At 35.9% G+C, this 26458-nt stretch overlaps 1 protein-coding gene across 2 annotated transcripts; it reads right to left on the bottom strand.

Annotated features, from left to right (window-relative positions):
• Positions 1-337: 337 nt before the first annotated feature.
• Positions 338-26458, bottom strand: cep104 (centrosomal protein 104). Of its 2 annotated transcripts, none has more exons than XM_077224390.1 (22): positions 26388-26458; positions 25502-25621; positions 25088-25261; positions 24851-24989; positions 24701-24763; positions 22341-22417; positions 22073-22253; positions 21677-21832; positions 20406-20618; positions 18082-18288; positions 17561-17728; positions 15052-15225; positions 10513-10689; positions 7875-8075; positions 7663-7758; positions 6753-6813; positions 5848-5926; positions 5426-5534; positions 5205-5343; positions 4372-4439; positions 2592-2682; positions 338-2290 (listed from the first exon to the last, which is right to left on the bottom strand). In XM_077224390.1, exons 2-22 carry the CDS (start codon positions 25612-25614, stop codon positions 2124-2126), a joined length of 2853 nt encoding a protein of 950 aa, XP_077080505.1. In that variant the 5' UTR covers positions 25615-25621; positions 26388-26458; the 3' UTR covers positions 338-2123. The 2 variants fall into 2 exon arrangements, with proteins under 2 accessions (XP_077080505.1, XP_077080506.1); XM_077224391.1 differs by having other exon boundaries at positions 5848-5923.

Here is a 26458-nt window from a genome sequence, read left to right as displayed (position 1 = left end):
AGTGAGGAACAGACAGAAATTTAAGTCAGTGTTCACTCCTATGGTGCTTTTGTCAAAAATCTTAGGCTCCATTCAACGTAATTTAATATAATTTAATTGAAATGCTCTCTATGGTAGGCTACTCTGTTGAGTAAATTATTACATTGATCTGCGATGCATCATTTTAATTTTTGTGTAAATAATACCCCATGGCCATGACACTTAATCAACACCATCAATCTTACATTTGTCATATTGTGTTTTGGTGTTATTGTGGTTTGGTGTGTGTCGCAATCAAATAACTTTTACAAAGCTAAACGTGGAGTATTTTTCAGATAAAAAAAAATAATGTGAAAACTTTATTCAAATACATTTATTAAAAGGGCTTCAAACAAATAAAGCTACAAAGCAGATATTAGCTTCCGATAATATCAATGCACAAAGAGCTGAGGGGCATATAATTAATGTGTTGTGACCATTCAAATTACAATAAAGAATTTCTATATGGTAACAATATTACACTTAAAATTAGCAGTATAAATCTTCAAACTCTTGTTACACATCTAAGTGCAGACAGTCTGTACAGACAATAGTAAAGCTATGCAGGGAAAGTGGCCAGACTAAATGACCTGTAAATTCACAAGCATGTCCTTAAGAACTCACAATACACATTAGTGCATCATTTGCTGACTGGAACCAGTGCTGTGCTTCTTAATTCTGGTACTATGACTAAAATCTAAATATTAAAGCAAACACACAAAAAAATATCCTATGATATTCTACCATTATAATCTATATTATCTATATATAGAATGAATTTCAGACTTTTGATTGCAAAATGAATACTATTTGGGTATGCATCCGCCATCTGTGCAACAAATAGAGTTATCACTTTTAGAACACTTTCTCTACACTGAAAAAATTGCTTAGGTTGACTTATTTAAATCAATAAATAGTTGATTTTTAAATATTAGACATCTCAGTAATACTCTATACATGAGTGAAACATGTCTGTAAGAGTTGATGTATGTCAGTAATATAACTCATCAAACATTCTTAAAAATAACTTTTGGGGTTGTACCTTTTAAATATTCCATCCCTGAAGTCCCTTGACTATAGGTAAACTCAGACTGCATACTTGTGTTCAGTCTACACTTTTAAAAGTGACATTATGGCTTATTTTCAGGTACAGAATCAGCCTTTTCCACTCGGACAATATTTCATTTTGTTCCATATCTTCGGTCTCGATGATTTTATAAGCATGACTGGACCGAATAATTCACTTTTTAACGCAATAAATACAACAGAATAGTTCGATGCATATCATACCCTGGGATTTACACACAGCAGACAAAACAGTTTGCACAATAACAAACGAGGCCAAGAGTTATTCTAATACTGAAGCAAACGCAAAGACCAAACATATCATCATCAAATAGCAATGACATCACTCTTGGCTCTTTAGTCTCATGTATTGGCACAATCTATGTTCCATGTCATGATTCTCTGAAAAGCATCAAAGCAGTTCTGGCAATTGAATTAGCCTCTGCCTTTCCAAGAAATATTTGTTTGTTTGTTTGTTTGTTTTCAAGGCAAATGTAAACAGAGAATGTAAGAATGTTTCCGAATCCAATACAATGATAATCCGTCAAAAGTACAAATCTCTTGGACAGAAACCACTTTTTTTTTTCAAAGGCTAATTGGCCGTGGTGCTAGTAATGCTTTAAAAACCATTAAATATCAAGGTGCTACAATAACAATATTCACATAAAACACATACACACACTAAACAAACAAGTATAAAACAATATACAAGAATAAAATTCTCAAACAGACCTGGAAAGGTAAACAGGGCAGAACACAAACTGCATACCTGCTCAATTTGTTCACAAGCAATCAACGCATATTTCAGATTTTGTACATTCAGTTATGGGTAAATTGTATATGAGGTGTTCCTGATATAGCGAGTGCTCAGGAAAATGATGCTGATTGTTATTTGTGTCTTATATGAATATTCCTAAATCGGTACAGCAATAAGAGTGCAATAATGCATTATTTGAATCCTGATATGAAGTAGATTTGAGTGTTAGATTACATTAGATTCCATCCAGCAATACTACTAGAGTTAGCATGCAATCTTTGCGTCACGCCTGTTGTAGTCGGAGGGTAGAGGCCTTGCCTGGAGGATTTCTGGTGTGTCTGTTGTTTCTGGAAGCAGGAGCCGGGATTCGACTACCTCGGGCCAGCCCTCGAACCTTGGACTCAGAAATGACCATTGTTGTTCTAGCTACACCTGTGCTGACTGTCTTTCCTGAGGGCAAAGAGTAAGAGAAATGCAAACACACAAACACCTGAGTACATTAGTTGTTGTGATGCTGCATAGAGTTTAGCCAAAGTAAACACCATGTTTAATTTGACGAGAACAAAAAAATTAAATGCTGAACTGTTCATTCATTACCAGTGCACGTGGTAAGATTGGGGCATTGTGGAGGCCACATGGGGCAGTTTGGATCTATATGTGATTTATGAAGCGATGTGGGTCAATAGGGGCTTGTAGGGGACAGTGTGGTGTTGTAAAGGTCTCATTGAGGCTAAAAGAGATTAATGATCACCTTGTGTGTGTGAGAGAGTCCTCTGCTGTACCGCTCTCCTCCGTGAGTTCTGTTTACAACCCTTAGGTCCCGTGAGGTGAGATTTCCAGGCCTGCACACACAAGACACGCACTGTTACATTACTCTATGAGGTGCATGTGTGTGAGAGAGAGCGAGACACTGTAAATCTCACTTTAATACTGGAGTCATTCACTTATCATCATGGGTGCTTGTGTAAATAATCTGTGCCTATGGTGTTGGTTTCAGACTTGATTTCATATCAGTGTTCTTATATTCCCAAACCTTAGATATAATATCATCTCTCTCTCTCTAAGCTGAAAATGATTCATACCCAGGCCAAACTTTTAATTATGGTGAATTTTTAAGTGACCAATAGGAATCTTCTGGCTGGAAATGGCACAAAAAGGAGACAACAGAAAGCAAGACATTGTGTTAGAGATATTAACAAAGAATATTGGCTATTTTTTGTCCACAATTATTCATACCCTTTCTCAATAATCAATGGCAAAGCATTTATTCACAGCTGTCAAACGTTTCTTTATAATGGTAACAACTTTTTTGCACTTTAACTCAAAATATGACCTTGGTATGAATAATTTTGGGCTTAACTGTATACATTACAGAAACTGCAAAGTGTTAATGATATTTAACATAATAAGAGTCATCATAAAAATTGATGTTATTTTTTTTATTTAGTACTGTCCTGAATAAGATATTTTACATAAAAGACTACATGTAGAAGTCATGTTAGTCCAAAAATGTTTTTAAAAAAATGACCCTGTTCAAAAGTTTGCATTCACTTGATTCTTAAAACTTTGTCGGCAACCGGATGATCCATGACTGTTTTTTTGTTTTAGTTTTTGTGATGGTTGTTCTTGAGTCCCTTGTTTGTCATAAACCGTTAAACAGCCCAATGTTCTTCAGAAAAATCCTCCAGGTCATGCAAATTCTTTAGTTTCCCAGCATATTTTGCATATTTAAACTCTTTCCAGGAGTGACTGTATGATTTGGAAATGTTTTGTATCTTTTGTACACTGAGGACAATTGAGAGACTCAAACATAACTGTTACAAAAGGTGCACACATTCACTGATGCTCCAGAAGGAAACACAATGCTGTACACATAAGATGTACACGTCTTCCTGTTCAAAAGTTTTATATATATCTTTATATATTGTGATGTTCTGCTATGTTCTGTCATTTCAGATTGAATGAAATTACTTGACCAAATAGGATGATGTGTTTTCCTAGCCATTGTAAAGAAGTTAGTAATGCACAAAAGAGCTAAATCAAGAACAACTAATGTATTCCCAGCACCAGTGTTAACTAAAACTATTAAAATGTTTTTCATTAACTGCAATTAAATTGCAATACAATAAAAGTGAAGATGGAAAAAAAAATAGTACTAAAATTACTAAAACCGATTTCATACAGAGGACAAGTCAAACACTGATTGGGTAATACATTGTCTGTCAAAGACAATGCTCAAAGAGAAATAAATATAATTTTAAATTCCGAACAGGAATGTTCTATTCATTTTAATGTTTTATTAATTTTCATGACTTTTCCAGGCCTGGAAATGACTTTTTACACATTTTAAATTAAATGCATATATGATTTGCATGATATATATTCAGATTTTGCATGACTGCAAGAACCCTGTGTTTAAATACTCTTATAAAGTAATACGAGTGTTATTTAGACTTAACAAATAGTGACAGCTGATTTTGAAGTTAATTAGTTGATGATGTAAAGTAGCATGTGTTTGTGTGTGATCTCACCTCCTCCCCCGAGGCGAAGTTTTCATGGCAGAGAGGACAGTGATTACAATTTTCTCCAGAAGTTGGTGCTGACAAAAAGACAAAAAAATAAATCCATGACCAGGAACAAAAACTGCTCTTACTTTTTCCCCAAAACAGCACACAAAAAAAAGAAAAAAGCAGGCTGTCAAAAAAAAAAACATTTACCGCTTACAGAGATAACCCAACATTGTTCGGAAATAAGTCTGCAGTTGTGAAAGGTTATGCAAACTGTAAATTCCTATTGGCATTGTCATGTCATGTGAAAGTGTGAACTTTACATGGATGAATAGATCTGATGACAGTGAATGTTTTATGCATAATTAGAGTGTTAGACAGGGACCAAAATTAACACTAGCTAGCACCAAATGCAAGTATAAATTGCCTTTAACAAGTGTATAAGGTTCAGTTACTCGCCAGTTTAAATCTTTCACTTGAGTGGAAAGCATTTTTTCTTAAAGAATCCATGACGTGCCATGTAAATTATTTCTCTCGCTAAGCTGCCAAAAAGAAAATATGAGGAAAAAAAGCATGTTTGTGCTTGACAAGAGAGGATAAGCATCTAGTATTTGATGTGGCGACTGACTCAATAAGCTAAACTGTTTATCACAATATGCAAGGAAAACAACAGATTGTTTTTATAAATACACTCCAAAATACTGTTCCATGGTCAGTAAGAAATATTTACTGGCATTGCATCAATTCACCTGCCAAATGTTAATTTTGGACCCTGGACTTACATTTGTTAAAGAACTGAGTGTGGTTTCTTGATGAGCATGAAGTAAAAACAATGTGCATCCACACAAAGGACTCACGATCGCAAGCAGTGCTCTGAGCGTGCTCAGTTAGCTTATCTCGGGGAAGGGCTTCGGAGCAGAGAGGACACTGGGTGAAATCTGCCCTCCGCTCACACTCTGTCAGCAAGTGCTCTGTCAGGCTCGCAATCTCCACTACCTAATAAACACACAAACCTACTACATTAACACACTCTGGACAGTGAGAAGTAGTGTGTGTGTGTGTGTGTGTGTGTATGTACCTGTCTGCACTGAAGGCAGCGCTGCAGCATCGGGCAGTGTTTCCAGTAGTGCAGGTCGAGTCCGTCCTCAGTGAATGACGCATCTCTCTCCCCACAGAAAATACACAGACTACACACAAAACAGCACCAGCATCAACTCTGATCTGATCTTTCATTTCTCACTCGCCATTCTATCAAGACTATTTCCCAGCAGTATAAAGACAAACTCATTAAATGAGAAACCATTGACATTATGCTATCATTTTCCAGATGTCTTGGTGTGATTATAATTGTAAATTTATAATAACTATACAAGACAAAGACTTGACATTTGCAAAGCACTACTAAACCAGAGACTCTGTGTAAATGGATATTCCACTGACTGGGAGAATTAGACTGCTCAGTTGAGAATCAACCCTAAAGAAGTGACAAGAGGTGCTCACTTGTCTAAGTAGTTAGCTGCAGATGATTGGCTGTCTTTCACATCAGCGGGGACAGACTGGTTTACCTTCTTAACAACTGCTGAAACATAGAGGAACATATTTAATCCATCACGTTCAGTTCAGGGCTGCGTTTCTTAAAATCGTCGTAGGCCTAAGTAGATCGTAGAACCACTGCCAACAATGGTCACTAAGTTCAACTTAGCTCACTTTGCTTTTGAGAAACGCAGCCCAGATTGACTTCACCGTTCGAGGTTTGCAGGAATGTACATGTGTTAGTTTAGTATTATTTATATACTATTATAGTATTTAGTAATATTGAGTAATTTTAGAAATGTTGTTATGTGCTTTATTTATTATCATTTTTCAATATTATTTATTTTAGTACTTAAACTTTTATTTCAGTTAGTTGCCAAAGCTAGCTTCCAACATTTCTACAGTTAAGTTTAAGTTTTATTTATTTATTTTATTTCAGCTTTATTTTAATCAACACATTTTTAATAGTTTTAGTTATAATTTACAATAACTCTGTAATGTACATGTAAAAATAAATAGTGATAAAACTGACTTGGAACTACCTGTGCATTAAACGATTTTATTTCACACCTTCTAGTCATTCAGAATCGAGCATTCAGACAGACTAGAAGTAAGAATGATGGTCTGATCCTCACTCTTTAACGTAGCGACACATTCCTGCTTCTAAGCCTCAAAACAAAAACATTAAGAACAAAATCGAGATGTTGTCAACATTTTCTTGACATGTGAATGGTGGGAAGACTAGCTTGTGCATGATTTGCAGTGTTTGCTGCAATTAAATTGATTTTTTTAATTGATCTTTACTAAGACAGATCACAAAGACAGTTACATTATGCACTCAGCAGCACGCACACACATCAGTTTACACACACCTGATTTGGCTGCCTTCTCAGATTTTTTCTCAGGTACTTTGGAATTTTCCTTTCCTTTCTCCTAAAACACAGATTCACATCTTTAATGCACTTATGGATTTATCTATTTGTACATCTGATGGCCTCTTCACCCAATGAGTCCAAGGTACACATGCAATCCAGCTAAAGAACTTCCAGAAACGGAAATGTTAAAGGTGAAGTATGTAGTTTCTGCAACACTAGGGGCACCTAGTGGAATTACAAAAATAAACCATATCTTAAAACAACCTTGCAAATGCCCCTTTCGCGTGTTGCGCCTCCCCCAACTCAAACATCACAAATACAGCTCTTACAGGTGCCTGTGAAGGCATGTCTCAACAGGTAAAAGTGGGGTACTTTTAATAAAAGGTTAAATATTAGGAATACTTTTAACTGTGTTGCTATGTTTCATGAGTAAGCAATTGAGTAGGCAAACACTTTCTAGAGCGAACACGAGCGTCTTACTTTATAATAAACCCATAAAACGTATCTGCACAAGGTGCAAGTAAATTTTGGCTTGCACTTCTGTAACTGAAGCTGAAAGTCTTTTCCCATCTAATGTGTACAAAGCAATGGTCCCACACCAGCCAGCTACAGTAGCCACGGCCAAAACTCTCATTATATATTGAGCTGGACAGAGATCGACAGATCTGAGCAGATTGCTCTTAATGTTTTGATGGTGCCTGGAGGGCTCAACGTTTAAACTTTTGGGGGCGATAATAAACCCATGAATAGAATACTAATAGTGTTCAATGAACAATAAACTGGGTTAAGAGAATGTATTTTCACATTTGAAAAAATCTTACATACTTCACCTTTAATGCCAGGTATAAAAAAGGCCATAAAAACAAAACAGAAGAGAGATTAGGCCACCTTTGACCACTATACCTACACTGATCTCCTTCAGCACTGAAAGCTGCTCCTGCAAACTCCTGATTTCCTCTTTCTCTCGCTCCCCATCTTCCCGTTCTGACACTTTTTTTGTCTTCTGATGTAAAGACATAGAGAGACTCTTTAAACCGAATGCAGTATCCCACTTACAAACATTCCAAGTTTTTAAATGGTGAAACACAAGGCTAATAATGCTCTCCAGACCGATTTTACCTGCATGTTGTTGTTGTTTCCATCTATCTTGGCAAACGAGTCGAAAAGGTTCTTGTAGAGGACATTTTTACGTGTGCTGATGTCATCAGGTGGAAGATAATTCAAAACCGCTTTACCGTGAAGACGGTACATATCCTGGACAACTCTCACAGAGAGTTCACGCACTGAGGCAGCGCTGTGCTCTAATCCACCTGACAGAAACTAACACAACATACATCACACAAATATATTAAATGAATAACTTAAATATAAGGAAGTAAATGTACAATAGATACACTACCTTTGAAAAGTTTGGGGCCAGTAAGAATGTTTGTCTGTTTGAAAGAAATTGATGACCTTATTCAGCAAGAATGTGTAAAATTGATCAGTAAAATACTTTTTACATTGTTAAAAAAAAATCTATTTAAAATAAATGCAGTTCTTTTGAACTTTATATTCATCAAAGAATCCTAAAAATACATATTACAGTTTTCACAAAACTATTAATATTTTATTATGTTTTCAATTTCTTTCCTTAAGCACCGAATCAGCATATTAGAATGATTTCTGAAGGATCATCAAAAATTCTGCATTGCCATCACAGGAATAAATATTATTAAAATAGAAAACGGTTATTTTAAATGGTAATATTTCTAATGTTACAGTTTTTACTGTATTTTTGATTAAATAAATGTAGCTTTGGATAGCATAAAAGCATTTTTTTTTTATCGTACCTACCTTAAACTTTTGAAAGGTAGTGAATGACTAGTGTATGACAACAATAACAAATCAACCAATTCTTACATACTGAAAAAAAATAAACATAAAATATTCCCTAAATATGTTTTACAATGTGTGAAGCAAAGGCTGTATATGAACTCCAGTTATTATATTAAAAATATTTGTCCCTCACTTTTCTCTCTCCCCTTTTCCATATACAGATCCCATTCATGTGTTCCCAGGCTCTGGGTCTCTCATTTTAATTAAAGGAAACTCAATCGCCTCTCTGCTGTGCCCTGAAGCCCATCTCATCTCCCAGGAAACCAGCAGGCAGAAGGCATTTAGCAGCCATCCCTGCATGTAATTTACAGCAACCCATTTTGTGGGAGATCACCAATGAAAAGGGCCAAACTAACAGACAGATCCAATAAATATTTAAAAGAGATTTAGGAGCTGATTTATTGGAAGTTTTTGAAAAAAAAAGAGTAATCTTTTACTCCTCTTTAGGTGGTTCCAAACCTGTATGACTTGTCTATAGAAAATATAAGCTGCTTTTTTCTATACAACAAAAGCATGGACAGTGACCAGCATCTGTCCAGCACCAAAAAGTTTTTTTAATACACAAGTGGTCCATACAGCTAATGTGTTATATTCCAAGTCTTTTGAAGTTATATAACAGCTTTTATATACATAAAAAAAAGAAAGTCATACAGGTTTGAAACGTTTGAAACAACATGAAGGCGAAAAAATTATGAGAATTCTGTTTTTTAGGTTAACTACCCCTTTAATATCCAGTCCATAAGTTATTTTATAGGGATGCAACAATATTAAAATTCTGGCCGATATAAATAAGCTAATAATTATTGTCATGTTATGGCAGGTAACAATAAATGGCCAATGTTAAAATTTGACACTATTTTGTCTTAATAAAAAAAAAAACTAAAAATGATATCATAATATATGATAATATATGATAATATATGATAATATATATATATATATATATATATATATATATATATATATATATATATAACTTTTGCTGATAAATTTTATTATTTCATATAATACCTTACCCTCCTTACTTAACCACGTGGAGGAAAATTAGACTTTAGGCCACCTAGGCACATTTCCAAGCTAGCACAGAATCAGTAGCCGTTGTTTTAATACAACAAAGCCCAACTGGAACACGGACAGAAATCTCACAGTGCACACTGCAGATCCTTGTGAAATTTCACAGTCTCTGTTGCAGTACTGCCACAAGTTTGCATTGCAAATATACTTTAGGGTGCACAAATCCCAAAATAAAAACAATTTAAAAGAGAATACTCTCTCTGTAACTGAGACCCTGAGTTTAACAGCTAAACAGCTTTCCAAATCTAACTGCTGGGACAGAGAGAGAATGAGAAAATGCTTGGATAAATCTCATAAACTATGCCATGGATATGCAACTGGCTGTCAGAACAGCCCTTGTGCGTAACAGACATTACATAGGGTAGAATACACCCACTCTGTCATACAAAGGCCACTTTGTTTCAGTCTAATGAAACCCTCAAGAATCTTATTGATAGCTGTGAGAATGAAATTAACCTTTAAATTTGTGATATTTTGGCCCAAAAAACCCAAATATCAAATATCTGTGTGCTCTTAGAGGCAAACCTTACAGTTAAGGTTTGTACATGCACCCAACAACAAACATTCACTACCACAGCTGGCACCTAAAGCCAGTGGGTGTGTGTGGTCTCAGACTAGCACATAGTCGTTCATATATCAAGTGGCCGATAAATCTAACTAGCCATTTGCAGTTTTTAAGCTACTACTTTAAAGAAGATTTTTTTAAGCTTTAAAACTTAAGCACACAGCTTGACTGAGAAGAGGGCCACTGGGTTGACACCCAGTGAGATCATTTCCTCAGAAAGAGGGGAAGTAAGGCCAGTACCCGCATGACGTTGTCGAGGGTGAAGCCAGAGTTCTTGGTGCCCAGATGTTCTAGAAGCTTCTCCAACAGTTCCAGTCTGCTCAGCGCCAGTCTAGCGGGTACACTGCTCTGCAAGGGCTTGACAAGCTCCAAAGGAACCATCTGCAGAGCTCTTACCTCTTTAAAAGAAGCCATTTCCTGCAAACACACCCAAAAGTCAGCTTTAAACACAACGACATCGAAGTTACAGAACACAAACTCTTTTTTAAGCATTTATAAATCATCAAAAAGGTATTTCAATCAAAGCCAGTCTGCCTAGTGTAAAAAATTTGTAAATATATATATAACTTTTTTTATAAAACATTAAATATTTTATATTAACATTTCTTAATTTTTTTTTTCTGAGGTCATTTTATTGCTTGAGGTTGACACTGTCTCTGTTGCTGCTTAAAAATAGTATTCTGGAGAGGAAAGTGTATCATGTATTTTATAGGGATGCAACAATATTAAAATTCTGGCCGATATAAATAAGCTAATAATTATAACTAAACTGTCACATAGTCAAGCACACCCACATGGAATGCTTGGAATGTCACATCAGACACGCTCAAAATAAAAATTTCCAAGGCATTAACTGATATGTACAGGTCCTTCTCAAAAAATTAGCATATTGTGATAAAGTTAATTATTTTCCATAATCTAATGATAAAAATTAAACTTTCATATATTTTAGATTCATTGCACACCAACTGAAATATTTCAGGTCTTTTATTGTTTTAATACTGATGATTTTGGCATACAGCTCATGAAAACCCAAAATTCCTGTCTCAAAAAATGAGCATATCATGAAAAGGGTCTCTAAACGAGCTATTAACCTAATCATCTGAATCAACTAATTAACTCTAAACACCTGCAAAAGATTCCTGAGGCTTTTAAAAACTCCCAGCCTGTTTCATTACTCAAAACCGCAATCATGGGTAAGACTGCCGACCTGACTGCTGTCCAGAAGGCCATCATTGACACCCTCAAGCAAGAGAGTAAGACACAGAAAGAAATTTCTGAACAAATAGGCTGTTCCCAGAGTGCTGTATCAAGGCACCTCAGTGGGAAGTCTGTGGGAAGGAAAAAGTGTGGCAAAAAACGCTGCACAACGAGAAGAGGTGACCAGACCCTGAGGAAGATTGTGGAGAAGGACCGATTCCAGACCTTGGGGGACCTGCGGAAGCAGTGGACTGAGTCTGGAGTAGAAACATCCAGAGCCACCGTGCACAGGAGTGTGCAGGAAATGGGCTACAGGTGCCGCATTCCCCAGGTCAAGCCACTTTTGAACTAGAAACAGCGGCAGAAGCGCCTGACCAGGGCTACAGAGAAGCAGCACTGGACTGTTGCTCAGTTTTGCATGTCATTCGGAAATCAAGGTGCCAGAGTCTGGAGGAACACTGGGGAGAAGGAAATGCCAAAATGCCTGAAGTCCAGTGTCTAGTACCCACAGTCAGTGATGGTCTGGGGTGCCATGTCAGCTGCTGGTGTTAGTGCACTGTGTTTTATCAAGGGCAGGGTCAATGCAGCTAGCTATCAGGAGATTTGGAGCACTTCATGCTTCCATCTGCTGAAAAGCTTTATGGAGATGAAGATTTCATTTTTCAGCACGACCTGGCACCTGCTCACAGTGCCAAAACCACTGGTAAATGGTTTACTGACCATGGTATTACTGTGCTCAATTGGCCTGCCAACTCTCCTGACCTGAACCCCATAGAGAATCTGTGGGATATTGTGAAGAGAAAGTTGAGAGACGCAAGACCCAACACTCTGGATGAGCTTAAGGCCGCTATCGAAGCATCCTGGGCCTCCATAACACCTCAGCAGTGCCACAGGCTGATTGCCTCCATGCCACGCCGCATTGAAGCAGTCATTTCTGCAAAAGGATTCCCGACCAAGTATTGACTATTGTGTGCATAACTGAACATAATTATTTGAAGGTTGACTTTTTTTTTTTTGTATTAAAAACACTTCTTTTATTGGTCGGGTGAAAGATGCTAATTTTTTGAGACAGGAATTTTGGGTTTTCATGAGCTGTATGCCAAAATCATCAGTATTAAAACAATAAAAGACCTGAAATATTTCAGTTGGTGTGCAATGAGTCTAAAATATATGAAATTTTAATTTTTATCATTACATTATGGAAAATAATGAACTTTATCACAATATGCTAATTTTTTGAGAAGGACCTGTATTGTATATATATATATTGCTAAGAGAGACTGCAATAATAATGTGTTATTTATAGAAAATGGTCAGTTGACATTTTAAGAATGTTAAAGACATTTTAAGAACTTTAATCAATAATGAGTGAATATGATTTAACAATGTTGGATTGTATGATTTATAATATTCTGAAGCACTGGTATCAGAGTTTTATATTATGCATCAGAAGGTGTGGCCTTTGACATACTGTTTCCACCATCCAGAAGCATTAGTCACAAATGTCTTTACTTCTATTGTGCAGAAGTACAATGAAGTTTTCCCACACAATGCTGACAGTGTTATTACCTGTTCATCAACAACCAACTCAAGTGTCATCAGTGTCACAAGTGATGGACACTAAACACATTGTTCCTTTCATTGCCAGACAACTTGAGGGGCCAGTACTTTTACATGGTCTAGGTTAAGGCATGATTTTCGAAAGACGACAATTAAAAGATGTGAACAAAGATTTTTTTTTGTCTTTTTTTGTTTAAGAGAGAGAGAGCGGATTAATTGTGGTCATGAGAACACAAAACAAGAAATAATCATGCTTGGCCAAATCAGAAGAAACCAACAATCCTCTTTATGAAAAGTAATTTCCAAACAAGAAATATTTTGTCACTTAAACACTGTTTTATTTTAATGCCAAACGGATTGCTTATTTTATTTTAATGAACAACAAAAAGGTAAAACATCTTCAGTTTCACAAGAAAACTATCAGATATAACATGATGACTGACTAGATAAAGTAGTTCAGGATTGTCTCAGATGATCTATACTTGAACAACAAGTCAATCTACCTGGAAAACATTCTGCAGTTTCAGCTTGTCATATCCAACTGTGCACAATTGTATCTGTTTATCTGTAAGTGGCTAAATAATAAAATGCTAATTACATTTACATGAACATTTATAATGGAGATATAGCAGGTTTTGTATAAACGAGTGTCTATGTGTCCAAGTATGCATGACAAATTGTGTAATTGACTACATGACGGGCTAAACAATTAGACTACAGCATTTGCATTACATTTTTAAAAAGACAAATACTTTTTTATCAGACAAAACCAAAAATCTTTTAAAGTACATTAAAAACACAATGAATACAGGTAACCATAATTTACAACTTTTTGTGTGACTTTTCCCCATCCTAGAGAGCATTTTTTGGATGAAAATTTCAGACATGCCACTCAATGCAATATTTCAATATTTTTGTTAAATTAAATTAAAATTTAAATGCGCAGCTATACCTGTTGTGGTAGAAATTCCCCTATGCACCTGACTTAAGTTTACCTGGGGCCTCTCTAGTCAACACCCAAGCGTCTACAGTAGACACTTAATAATATTTATACTCTAGTACTGCGTCTACAGTCGACAACTGAACCGGCTTCGAGTCGGACGTCTCGTCCCTTTTTACACTAGTACTCGGGAATAAGATCTCTAGTGTCCTATAACCTGCTGCGCAGCATTTACTAGACAGACTCCAGACAATGTCCTTGAATATCCTTTAATCACGGCCAGTGGATCTCAGACTAATTTCAGAGAGAATCTCACCAGCAAAAAGAATACAAGAGTTTTTATAGAATAGGAGCATAGCAAAGGTGACATGATTCATTACATCATTCCCTACAATTCTTCATATGTATAATCCAGCAAACCCTTCTGTTACTAGGCAGAAGCAAACTGGACTTCTTGATTACTCAAAATCATGAGTTTATAAATCTAGTAGATATCTGCCTAGTTTCGTTTCTCCTTTTGTTATATTCGGAGATGATTCAGACACACACTGACTGACCTTGACCAAAGTGTATGGAAACATTAAGGTTTCAAAAGCATTAATTGTTAATCCTGCAAGAGAAATAAATGTAAGATATGATTAATTAAAAAGTCCTTCACTCTTTTAACTTTTGTACTATAGAATGAGGAAGACCTAATAAACTTGGATGGAAAGCCATAAAACTCTTTTTAAGAGTTTTTGAGACGTTTTGTGGCCAGACCTGTTTATAAAATTGTATCAGATAAAAATGGTAGATTGAAATGAGGAAATCTTACAGCAGGGTTACGGTAAAAGACAAGATCTCCATTCGCGCTTACAGAAAACCACAAATACATTTATTGAATTACAGTTTACAGGTGACTTCATTTTACAAGGCCACCAGTGTATGGCATTCCTTCAGATAGTATCCACTCCTACTCATCTATGAAGATTCTCAGTACGGAGCAAGGAATTTTATCTTTCAACACCCAATGACCTGAATAGCTGCAGGAGTAACTTCATACAGAATACAGATAAAGTATTTCAAAAGTCTGTACTGACCCGTATGAAGGTGACAGCAAGTGTTCTGAGTCTCAGGATTGAGTCTCCAGTCCTAAAGAGCAGATTATTCCAAGTCTGTTCCACACAGTGACTGATCTCAGATTTGCCCAGCTGATGGTTGGGAATAAACTCACTCAGAATCATTCGAAGCAGATTCATAGATGTAAGAAATACCTAAAATGCGACACAAACAGACAGTTGTTACTTTACATACAAAAATTCACATGCAGGGTTTATTTTCAATATTGTCACATTTCACATTATTTTATGTAATTTATTTAATCAGGTTTCCCATTTATTTTAAAAACTTTTACTCCTCATGACAGAGTTTAAGAGATTCTAAATGTAAGCACCTCTGTGTACCCACTACAAATGACCATCTAACCAAAAAAAATCTTGAATATTACATTTTGAAACATTGCATGTTTAATTTTAGAGCCATCTGGAACCATTTTTCCTCAGAATTTCAGTTAAGGAGTAAATACACACAGAAGCCGTGTAAGAAACCGCCTGAGACCTTTACAACAACGCATGGTGTAGGGTAGCGTCAACAGGTTAGCTAAAGCACACAGTTAAATTCTATGCTGTGTTAGTTTAACTAAATAACCACGGGGTCACTGGAATGTTCAATGGGCACATTGTTCAGACTCTCAGTACAACCATTTAAAACTGTTTAGAATGAAACCCTGAAACTAAGGCCACGACTTTTACCGTGAGGGATTTATTCAAGGACTGACAGGTGGTAAAACACAGCTGTCACCTCAAAACCACAAACATGCATGTTCTTTGAGAATGCCCAAGGCCTAGAGAGTGAACTTTTGCATGCAAAAAAAGCTAAAGGTTCATCAACATGTTAAACTCAATGCAATTTACTCATGCCAAATTGTTCAAAACCCTTTAATTTCATTTAGCCTGAGGTCAGTACAAAAATGAACAGGAAAACTACATTTTTAAAACAGCCTCATATACTGGATGCAAAACAATTGCTAATTGCTTATTTATTTATTTTTAAATTGCTTTCAAATTTTTAACTGTTTTGGCCATGCATATTAATAAAAAACAATTATAATATTGTCATTGTTTCCCTCATATTTTCATTTTGGTTGCTTAATGTAAAGAATATTTTGAATTTACCACTAGTGAATTTACCAGTGATTTTTCTAAGACACATGAGTGATGACAGATATTTTCTTTAGTAGACGGTCTATATGTCTTTCATTTTAATCAATCCCTTCACTTGTATCAGAAAGGGTCAGATTGTCAGACTTAAAATTCAATTTAAACAATTGTTATAGTTCCCAATAAAGTTACACACCAAAGGCTGGGTTTACACTGGCACAAAAAAAAAATCCGATCTTTTACTCACATCTGACACAACGGAATTAGTTGCAATCCGATTTTTTTTCCGCATCCGATTTGAGCCACTTCCAAATGTGGTTTTAAATCTTATAAAAAAGTTAAAGTGGTTTATAAAAATGTATATATATATATATATATATATATATATTTATTTATTTTACAGGGCTACTTTACTTCACTTCAGAATTCTAGATCTGAGCTGTAAACAAGTATTTCCGGACTATATATCTTTTCCGTCAGATTTTGAGCTGCAAAACATTCATGAGGCATGACAGCTGTTATCTTGTCCATGTTGGAAAATAATCATGACCACCCGACATGAATCATATAAATAATTTTAATAGCACGGCCATTCAAAACCGGGGTCTACCATGTGCATAGTAAAACTATCACCGGAAATAATTTTGTGAGGGCATTAATGTAAACACAGATGTCGGTTACCAGTCCTGTCTACAGTGAATGTAAACAGGCGGGCCAAAAAATCGGATCTGGTCAAAAGATCGGATCTGTGCATTAAGACTTGCAGTGTAAATCGATTTTGAGTGATCATTTTGGCCATAGTTAACAGAAATCACTATTAGAATTTAACAGTTTTTAAAAATATAAACTGCAAGATTAATTTTCAAAGTAAACACATTTTACAGGCAGGTTCTGGTAATGAATGTCCAAGTTCCAATGGAAAAAAGCAGACCATTCCTCTTATTAGCCTGTTTAACTAAGGAAATCCCATTCCTATTACCGCCATATTGAGAATTACAATTTAAGCAAATCTCCCATTCATTCTTCTAAAAGTGTTCCATCTCCTCCCGCTCATACCCAACGTTAGCAGAAAATCAGCTCTATCGCAGTTTACTCTTGGAATAGACAAGCCAGGCTTTATACTACATTTGTTGCCTGTATCACTTCAACAGATAATCCACAATACTAGACAGAACACGACACCTGCTAAACAGTCACGACTATCAGTCGTGCTGATGGTGCCGTTCTGTCTTTGGCCTGAAATGAGACTGAAAAGAAGGGAACATGAGAGAAATTAGAAAGAGAGGGTGAGAGAAAGAATGAGAGAAGGAGAGGCTGAGAAACAAAATAAGAGGGCGATAAAATCAGAGAAAAAGGTAAAATAAAGATAAGAGAGAGAGAGCTCTCGTACAGATGACAGTTTATCTGTGAGCGCTTTCTTGCAGAGGACCACAGCTGCTCTCATCATGCCCCGTAGTTCTGCTTTTGGCGTACCGGGTGGAACCTCCGTCAGTTTCTTATAGACTGTCAGCAAAGCATCCTCCCTGTAAGACCACGTCTTAGAGTAGGACGCTGCCACCTTAGAAAGACAGACAACGAAAGAAATAAATGAGGATCACATTCCAGAAACTTACAAATGGAAAACACCAGCTGGCTCTTTGACCTTTGTCGTAAGGAGTTTGCACAGTGCTGTGAGACTGTAAAAAACAGTAATAGATGGACATCTCAGTGTGATGTTAAATACTTCAAGAGATAATTCTCCCTGCCAAAATTTACTTTATCTCATTTTATTCCAAACCAATTTGACTTGAGATTGAGAATTTGATCAGAACAATTTGCGAATTAATAATTTAGCCCTGTTTTGTAAAAAATAAATAAAATAAAAACGGATAAAATCAACCAATTTGAAGCTGTAAATGTTGTGTGTCTTACCAGACAGTCTCCATAGATCTCGATGGGCAGACTGGCCTCTCTCTGAGCTTTCTCTGTGAGCGGTTCTGGTTGTCCTGAGGACTCAGGGCTACGTGGGGAGCTTGTGTCAGTCAGAGGGGGCATCTCGTCGAGCTCACTGACTGGTTGATCACTCAACCTCTTCCTAAAAGCAGGTAAAGGCCTCTCATCATAAGGAAGGGAGCTGATCTGTGAAAACACACGAACATGCTCATTATGTTTCATATACAGTGGGGTCTTAAAGTCCCCATAGAAAATATTCATTGAATTCAGATATACAAAACATTACCAGAATTATTTGCTATTAAAGGGTTATTAGTTCACCCAAAAATGAAAATTAGCCCATGATTTACTCACCCTCAAGTCATCCTAGGTGTACATGACATTCTTCTTTCAGACAAATACAATAGGAGCTATATAAAAAAATGTCCTGACTCTTCCAAGCTTTATAATGGGAGTGAATGGCTGGAAAAAATTTGAAGCTTTAGTCTTTCACCGTAAATCGATGCGTATGGCCATCTGTCGGAAGCTAGTGATTATAGTTTATAAAGTTTTAAATATGGGTATTTTCCTTACACAAACACATGGCTTCAAAAGGCCTTTATTTAACCCCTGGAGCTGTATGGATTACTTTTATAATGGATGGATGCCCTTTTTTGGGCTTCAAATTTTCTCCAGCCGTTCACTCTCATTCTAAAGCTTGTAGGAGACAGGACATTTATTTAATATAATTCTGATTGTATTCGTCTGAAAGAAGAATGTCATGTACACCTAGGATGGCTTCAGGGTGAGTAAATCATGGGCTACTTTTCATTTTTGAGTGAACTATCCCTTTAAATCAGGAAAAATAATTGGCTCAGTGTTCAGCACAGAATGAAATGCCAAAAATAAATAAAATGCTAAAAATATTTTTGTACTTCCATGATAAGGATAAATATAATACTTTACTGAGATGTAAAGACCTTGAGGGTTTACATTACACTTGAAAAACAGATGCACCTGTCATCCCTGTACACCTGTCATGATTGTAAATGTAAATCCCATAATTTCCCATCACAAACTGTGTTCTCATCTTAAAAGTTATTTCAAAGCCAATTCACAGAATGACCTGCAGGAAAACGAAAATGAAAGCAAAAGTGACTCTGTCCAGCTTTGAGATCATGTAGTGATAAAGGTGCACTAACAAAAGGCTGTTCACACAGAACACGTTTTTCCATTCCACTGCGCTACTTTTCCATTGTTATTCTATGTAAACATGTCCTAGACGGGCGTCTTTAACCGTTGTTGCGTATTTTGCAGCGTTCTAAAAATGCAGCGTTCAAGTTAAAAGAAGTTAAACTTTTTAAAAAATTTGTCTCTAGACTAATGCTTTTTGTCGTTCCGCTGACCTGCGTCTCACGTTATAACAGAAAAAAACGCGTTCTGTAAAAACCGTCGCTTAGTCAGCTGACTTTACAAATAATCGCATAAACCCTTTATAATGTTTCTGAAAGAAGCCTCTTATGCTCACCAAGGCTGCATTTATTTGATTAAAAATACAGTAAAAAAACACTTATATAATTAACTATTATTACATTTAAAATATCTGTATTCTGTTGTGATAAAATTTAAATTTATTTCTGAGATTGCAAAGTTGTCAAATTATCCTTATTAGGTGCTCAATGAACATTTCTTATTTATCAAGGTTCAGAACAATTGTGCGGCTAAATATGTTTGTGGAAACCTTGATCATTTATCAATAGAGTGCTTAAATTCAGAGAAGGCTAATTCAATCTGAATGAATAGGTTTTCAAAGACAATTGTAGTTTTATGAGTGTCATTTTTTGGTTAAAATATTTTTTCCAGCTTTTTGTAAACACACCCAGATATTTCGACTTCTGGCAGGGTTAGGGACAGTTCTACGCTAGCAGCACAGAAATTACACACTTCACCTTTAACCCCTTTAATTAAAAGTTGAAACATAAAACTCTCTAGCAAACGCAAATCCCTGACAAGCATGTTAAGCCACACACATGCTCAGATAATAAATCTACAAAGAGCCTTGTGTCAGGGAAGATGGAGCTGGACTATGGCACTGGTGAAAAGGAGCTCCACTGATGGAAATAAAGAGAAGCAGCATTTCATTAAGGCAGATAAATCTGACTGAGGATTATAGCAGAAACTACCCATAAAACTTGTATTTGAGGAAAGATATATTAATGAATGAGGAAAAAAAAGAAGGTGGACACATAAGTAATGATTTAGAGCAAGCAGATGAGATTTTCATTTTCTCTTATGCTGTTTTATCAGTGTACATCAAGACTTACATCAATTTTGGAAGCATGAGGAGGAGAGAGGGGTGTTGGGGCAACTGATTGTTTGGGGCTGAATGGTTTTGAAGTGTCCTGCTCATTTGTCTCCTTCACATGTTGTCCCTGTCTCCTCTTCGTGGGTGAGTCCGCTGGATGAGGTTTGTGTTTCTGTGTCCCAGCATGTGGAGAGGGAAATTCAGAGTTGGAAAGTTCAGAAATTCTGTGGATCTGAAACAACAACAAAAATAACATTTTAATTATTTAAATTTTGGTCAATATTCAAGCTTCTTGAATAAAAAGATAAATATGTCTGAAATAATTAAAACAACTCTTTCAGACAGTGATTGTTTAAAAAAAAAAAAAACCCAATCACACAGAACAGATAAAGGTCTATCGGAATACAGAAACGGAAGTCACACACAAACAAAACGCTCTATGACTTTCCAAGTCATTCATTGTCTGCTGTATAAGTCTCCTGGCCTCAGTAAGCACCTGATATCAGGAGAACCAGCACAATCGCTATTGAGCTGGGAAACTGCCATATCAGAAAACTAATCTCACTGGAGCTGGGGACCTCACAACACAAGAGTTGTATTATTCATGTATTCAATGCAGAAAAATAAATTAAGAGAGACACAGAGGAATATGGATGGATGGAAGTCATTCATTGAGTTCTGAGAAGTGTAATGGATGGATGGACAGATGGAAAATAGATGAACGGATATAAACTTCCATTCAAAAAGTTTAGGGTCATAAATTTGATTTTGAAAGTAGTCTCTTATGCTCAACGAATATGTGTTTATTTAATCAAATATACAGTAAAACAGTAATATTGGGAAATATTAATACAATTTTAAATAACTGTTTCTATTTTAATGTATTCCATAAAGTAAAGCTGAATTTTCAGCAGTACAGTCTTCACTGTCACATGATTCATTAGAAATCATTCTAATATGCTAATCTGGTGCTCATGAAACATTTCTTATTATTATCAATGTTGGTAAAATATATGCTGCTTAATATTTTTGTTGAAATCATGATACATTTTTCAATGTTTTTAAATTATTCTTTGATTAATTGAAAGTTCAAAAGAAAATAATTTATTTGAAATATATATATTTTCGTAACATGGCAAAATGTCTTTACTGACACTTTTGATCAATTTGGTGCATCCTTGCTGAAATTAAAAAGTATTAATTTTCTTTCCTAAAAACTTACTGACCCCAAACTTTTGAACAGTACTGTACACTGTATCAGTAAATGTGATGGGACGAATGAATGTTTACTTGACTGATGTCCAGCAGGCTGTGGAGCTCCAGATGCTGGTAGACTGTAAGTCGGTAAGCCTCCATTTGTTCCTTTTTCTGCTTGGCTATGTCATATTCCTCTCGTTCTATGGCACTGTGTTTCTCCACATCATACCGCCCCAAACGTTCGCCCACCTAAACAGAAAAAGAGAAAAGAAAAGAGAGGTTGTTAAACTCTAGAAGAAGAGAACCCTTTTGATTTGCCCAGTAAGCACTGTCATGCTACAATTAACGTGGCTTAAGGAGTCCAATACCCTGCTCTCCTGAAATGCATTTCAACTCTCTCAACTCCAGGTTCACATCTCCATTGTGTAACATATCATTATTAAACTCCACGTGCAAGACATGTCAGACAAAGAAGGCAATTCTAATAACCTTTTGCAGGTCTGCAATAGCTTGTTTAAGCTTTTTGGCCAGATCAAATCTTTCCTCCCGAACCATGTCCTGTTTTTTCTTGTCCAGCAGCCGAATGATATGTGCCACCTCAGGGTCCTGATACATGTCAAACGCCAAGTCATCAAGGGGCGAGATAGATTCACATTTATAACTCGAGAGCCTGCAAGATAACAAGAGTAAACCCAAGAGAAATACAGAGGACCGCATGCACAAATTGAATGTAATGCAATATAACTTCAATTTTTACCCAGTATATGTGCCATCCAAGGCTGAGCTGTATTGGCTGTTGTTTAGATATTGATCAATCAGCTGATCCCTGCTTAGCTGGGACAAAAACAAGAAACATAAAATGTTTTATTAAAAAGAAATATCTTTCTACTATCTTTCAAAAGATTGGGGTCAGTAAGATTTTAATGATTTTGTAAGAAATTAATACTTATATTCAGCAGGGTGCATATTGATCAAAAGTGACACTAAAGACTTTTACATTGTTACAGACAATTTCAATTTCAAATAAATGCTGTTCTTTTGAGCTTTCTATTCGTTAAAAAATCCTGGGGGGGGGGGGGGGATGTAGAATGGTTTCCACTAAATATTATGTAGCACAGGTTCACAACTGTTTTAACATTTATAGTAAGAAATGTTCCTTGAGCATAAATTAGAATATTACAATTATTTCTGAAGGAGCATGTGACTCTGAAATCTGAAGTAATGGCTTCTGAAAGTTCAGCTTCGCCATCACATGATAAAAAAAAATACATAAATCTTTATAATATATTAAACTAGAAAAAAGTAATTTTAAGTTTTAATAATATTTCACAATAGTACTGTTATTGATCAAATAAATGCAGCCTTGGAGAGCATAAGAGCATCATTTGTTTTTTGTTTTTTACAAATTTCACAGATCCCAAACTTTTAAATGATAGTTTGTTTATGTACATTTTACTTATACAAGTAAATTCTGAATGATCCTGTGATCCATTCAATGTCTTTGAACTATTATTATCTTTTTCCAACAAAAAAAGGTTAAAAATCTTGATTTCTGCCTGTGAACCAAAACGTATTATCATCAGAGTCCTGGATAACACAATAAGACTCCAGCCTGGACAGAGAGAGAGAGGGATTAAAGATTAACAATGCAGAGATTGTTAGCAAGGTGGGAGAGGACGAGAGAGAGAGGAAGTCATAGAGGAAAGGGGGTGGGGGGGACAAGGTGAGAGTAAGAGGAGAAAGAGAGCATGAGAAAGAAAGAAGGGGGAGCAGGAGTGAGTGAATAGGAGATGGGGGAGTGCTGAGAGTCGCAGTGATGTAGATATATTGATGAGTGATCTGATTTGAAGCTCTGCTTATGGAGCTCAGACTCAGATTACACAGAATCACATTCCAACACTGAGTAAAAAACTTTAGACCTGCTCAAGAACCACAACACACATACAGAAATGCTCGTTATGTGCTATTGATATAAGACTATTTAAATGTGAAATTAATATTGAATCCTCAAGTCCCTAAAAAAACTGATGTATACGAGTATTAATATTAATGCAGATCCATTTAGTGGTTTGAGGTAATGAAGCATCCAAATCTACTAATTCTACTTTCTACTAATTGTCTCTCTTTTCAATTCACAAGGTAGAATTTCAATTTAATTGGCCAATGTATGTTGAATTCCGAACCGGAATGACAGCAAATGGTTTGCAATTGCAAGCCGTGGAATTTCAATAGTCCTTTTCACCCTTTTCACCAGCACACAAATCATTATTAAGTTAAAGAGATAGTTCACCCAAAAAATGAAAATTCTGTCATTTACTCACCCTCAAGTTGTTCCAAACCTGTATGAATTTCTTTCTTCTGCTGAACACAAAAGAATAATATGGGTAACCAAACAGTTGATGGACCCCATTGACTTCCATAGTATGGAGAGAAAAAAAACCCAGGAAGTAAATGGGGACCAGAAACTGTATGTTACCGACATTCTTCAATATATCTTATTTTGTGTTCAGCAGAAGAAAGAAATTAATACAGGTTTGGACCAAATTTTTTTTGATGAATTTATACTGTCAACATTATATCGCAAACAAAACATATTATAGTTTTGCTATATATTTGAAAATTCAATTATAATATATAAATTAAAAAAATATAATATAAAAATGTAATACGAATTTCTATAGGTGACATTTAACATTGATTATTTGACATTATTAATGTTTCTGGAAATACTCTGTGAGTAATTTAACATTTTGTACTATTTAAATGATACTTCCTCAAATTAAATCAGGAGCTGAACTTGAATTCAAAAGTATTCTCGATTCAGTTCTGAATGATAACCCCCACACTGATCCAAATGCTTAGCCAAACATTGAGGATTCATTCGCAACATTTGTCTCTGGTGAATACAACAACTGAACAAGCCACAGTTTAGAAAATAGAAAAAAAATCAAGCTCATGCTAAATTTGTTTGGTTGTGCAGCCATATGAGGAAAAGAAAAAGATGAGAAAAGTGAAGCTGAACATTCCCAGCTGAAACATCAAATAAACGATTAACAGTAATCCATCGCCACCTGGGGGATGTGAAGAGAACAATTCCATAAACAAACAGTTACTTACTGCTGTTCCAATGTCATTTCCATCCACAGGGTCACCCAAAATATTTAGAGCCACCAATGCAACCTAGAATTTAGGAAATCATATGACATGACAATGACATAATTACAATAAACAAATCTACCCTAATTTCCCACGTTAATCTGTTTGTACCTGATTGTAGTTGTTGTATTGATTAACATGGTTTCTGTGAAAGGTGAGCTTCAGGTAAGTCCCAACAGCATCAACATGAACTGACTTCAGCTCTCTGGCTTTGAAACCAGTCTTCTCATTGTCAGACAGAGACACATACCTGAACAACACAGCACATTCAATACAGTCTTATTGATCACATTATCCTTTGATAGTGACCAGAACAGAGAACCAGAACATGTTTAAATCTTTCCTCACCCCAATCTATGGAGAATATTAGCCTGCTGATGCGAGCTTGACTCTGGTAGTCTATCTCCAATGTGGAACTCGATCTTGGACGGGACCAGGTACTGATGGGCCAGTAGCTGGAGCTTTCTTATGCGACATCTTTCAACCAACTCCAGAATGATTTCCTGAGGGAATGGACAGAACCTACACAAAATAATTACAATTAAATATTTTTTAAAGAGCATTTCAGAACTGTAATCTTTTGTAATAGCAACCATAAACAGCTAATAAAGTGATTATTATCAGCTATTAAATAGCCTTGATAGTTCTAATGTATCAAAGTAATCCATCCTACTTTGATAGTTTGTCTTTGATTCTAACCTTAAGTAAAATAGATGCAAATATAAAATATATCCATACACAACTAATACAAAATTCATTAACCTAGTGGATCTCCAGCCAGTGACGGTGGGCGCGTGGACCATCAGCTTTTTGGCATTGTAGTTTCCTTCATGACCAGACCAGCTGATCACAGTAAAGCCTATCTTATGAGGCATCCCGTTCCTGAGATCCAATCGGGATATGAACACAACATGATGTTTAATATCACAAAGCACTCCTGACACATTGAAATAACACCCGGCACTCTAACAAAAGATAAAATATTTGCAAAGTTCCTTCCTCCAGGACTATGTCATTTTGATGTATACCCTACTGAAAAATGGGGTCATTTTACATGCACCAGTGGGAGTGCTGATGGACCAGCTAGACCAGCACTACACCAGCTCTAACCAGGATCATCCAGCATGGATCAACATGGAATTTTCTGCTGGTTTATGCTGGATTTTTTAGCAAGGAGTTTAGAGTAACCAATTATCTATAGAATCAAACTATCTTTTGGCTGAGAAAAGAAATTACACAAAGATAACATTTATAAAATTAACTTTTAATTAGACAATAACAATGAAATGTATATCTATTTTAACGCATTTGTAGCTATAAAATAGTCCATTAAGTTACCACATTTGATTGGTAAATATCTGTTGTAACAGTGTAATATAAGGGGTCTAAGTTACACTTAAATATTGCTTATGTTTTTGAGTTTTGGTGCATGTTATGAAGGACCTTAATCATAACAATGATTGTTATTTAAGTATTTAGCGTTAGCGTGCAATCTAGCTAATCAAACAGTAACAGTCACATTACGGTTTCAACTCTTCCAAAACAACAATAAGGACCTTTATCACAAACCACACGTTAGCCACATACAACTCTTAATGGGCGGTCTTAATATTCACTATTTGACGGAAGAAATTTCAAAGCTGTTTACCCAAATATAGAAGTTGCCTGCGTTCATCTCCATAACCACCGTTTGACAACTGAGACCTGTGCGCATGCGCG

The sequence above is a fragment of the Siphateles boraxobius genome, unplaced genomic scaffold (genome assembly GCF_051911475.1).
Source record: "Siphateles boraxobius isolate OS27281-9 unplaced genomic scaffold, OSU_SipBor_1 9, whole genome shotgun sequence".
NCBI classification, from domain to species: Eukaryota; Metazoa; Chordata; class Actinopteri; order Cypriniformes; family Leuciscidae; genus Siphateles; species Siphateles boraxobius.
Note: the sequence above shows the minus strand (reverse complement) of the source record. Positions and strands in the feature narration are given on the sequence as shown.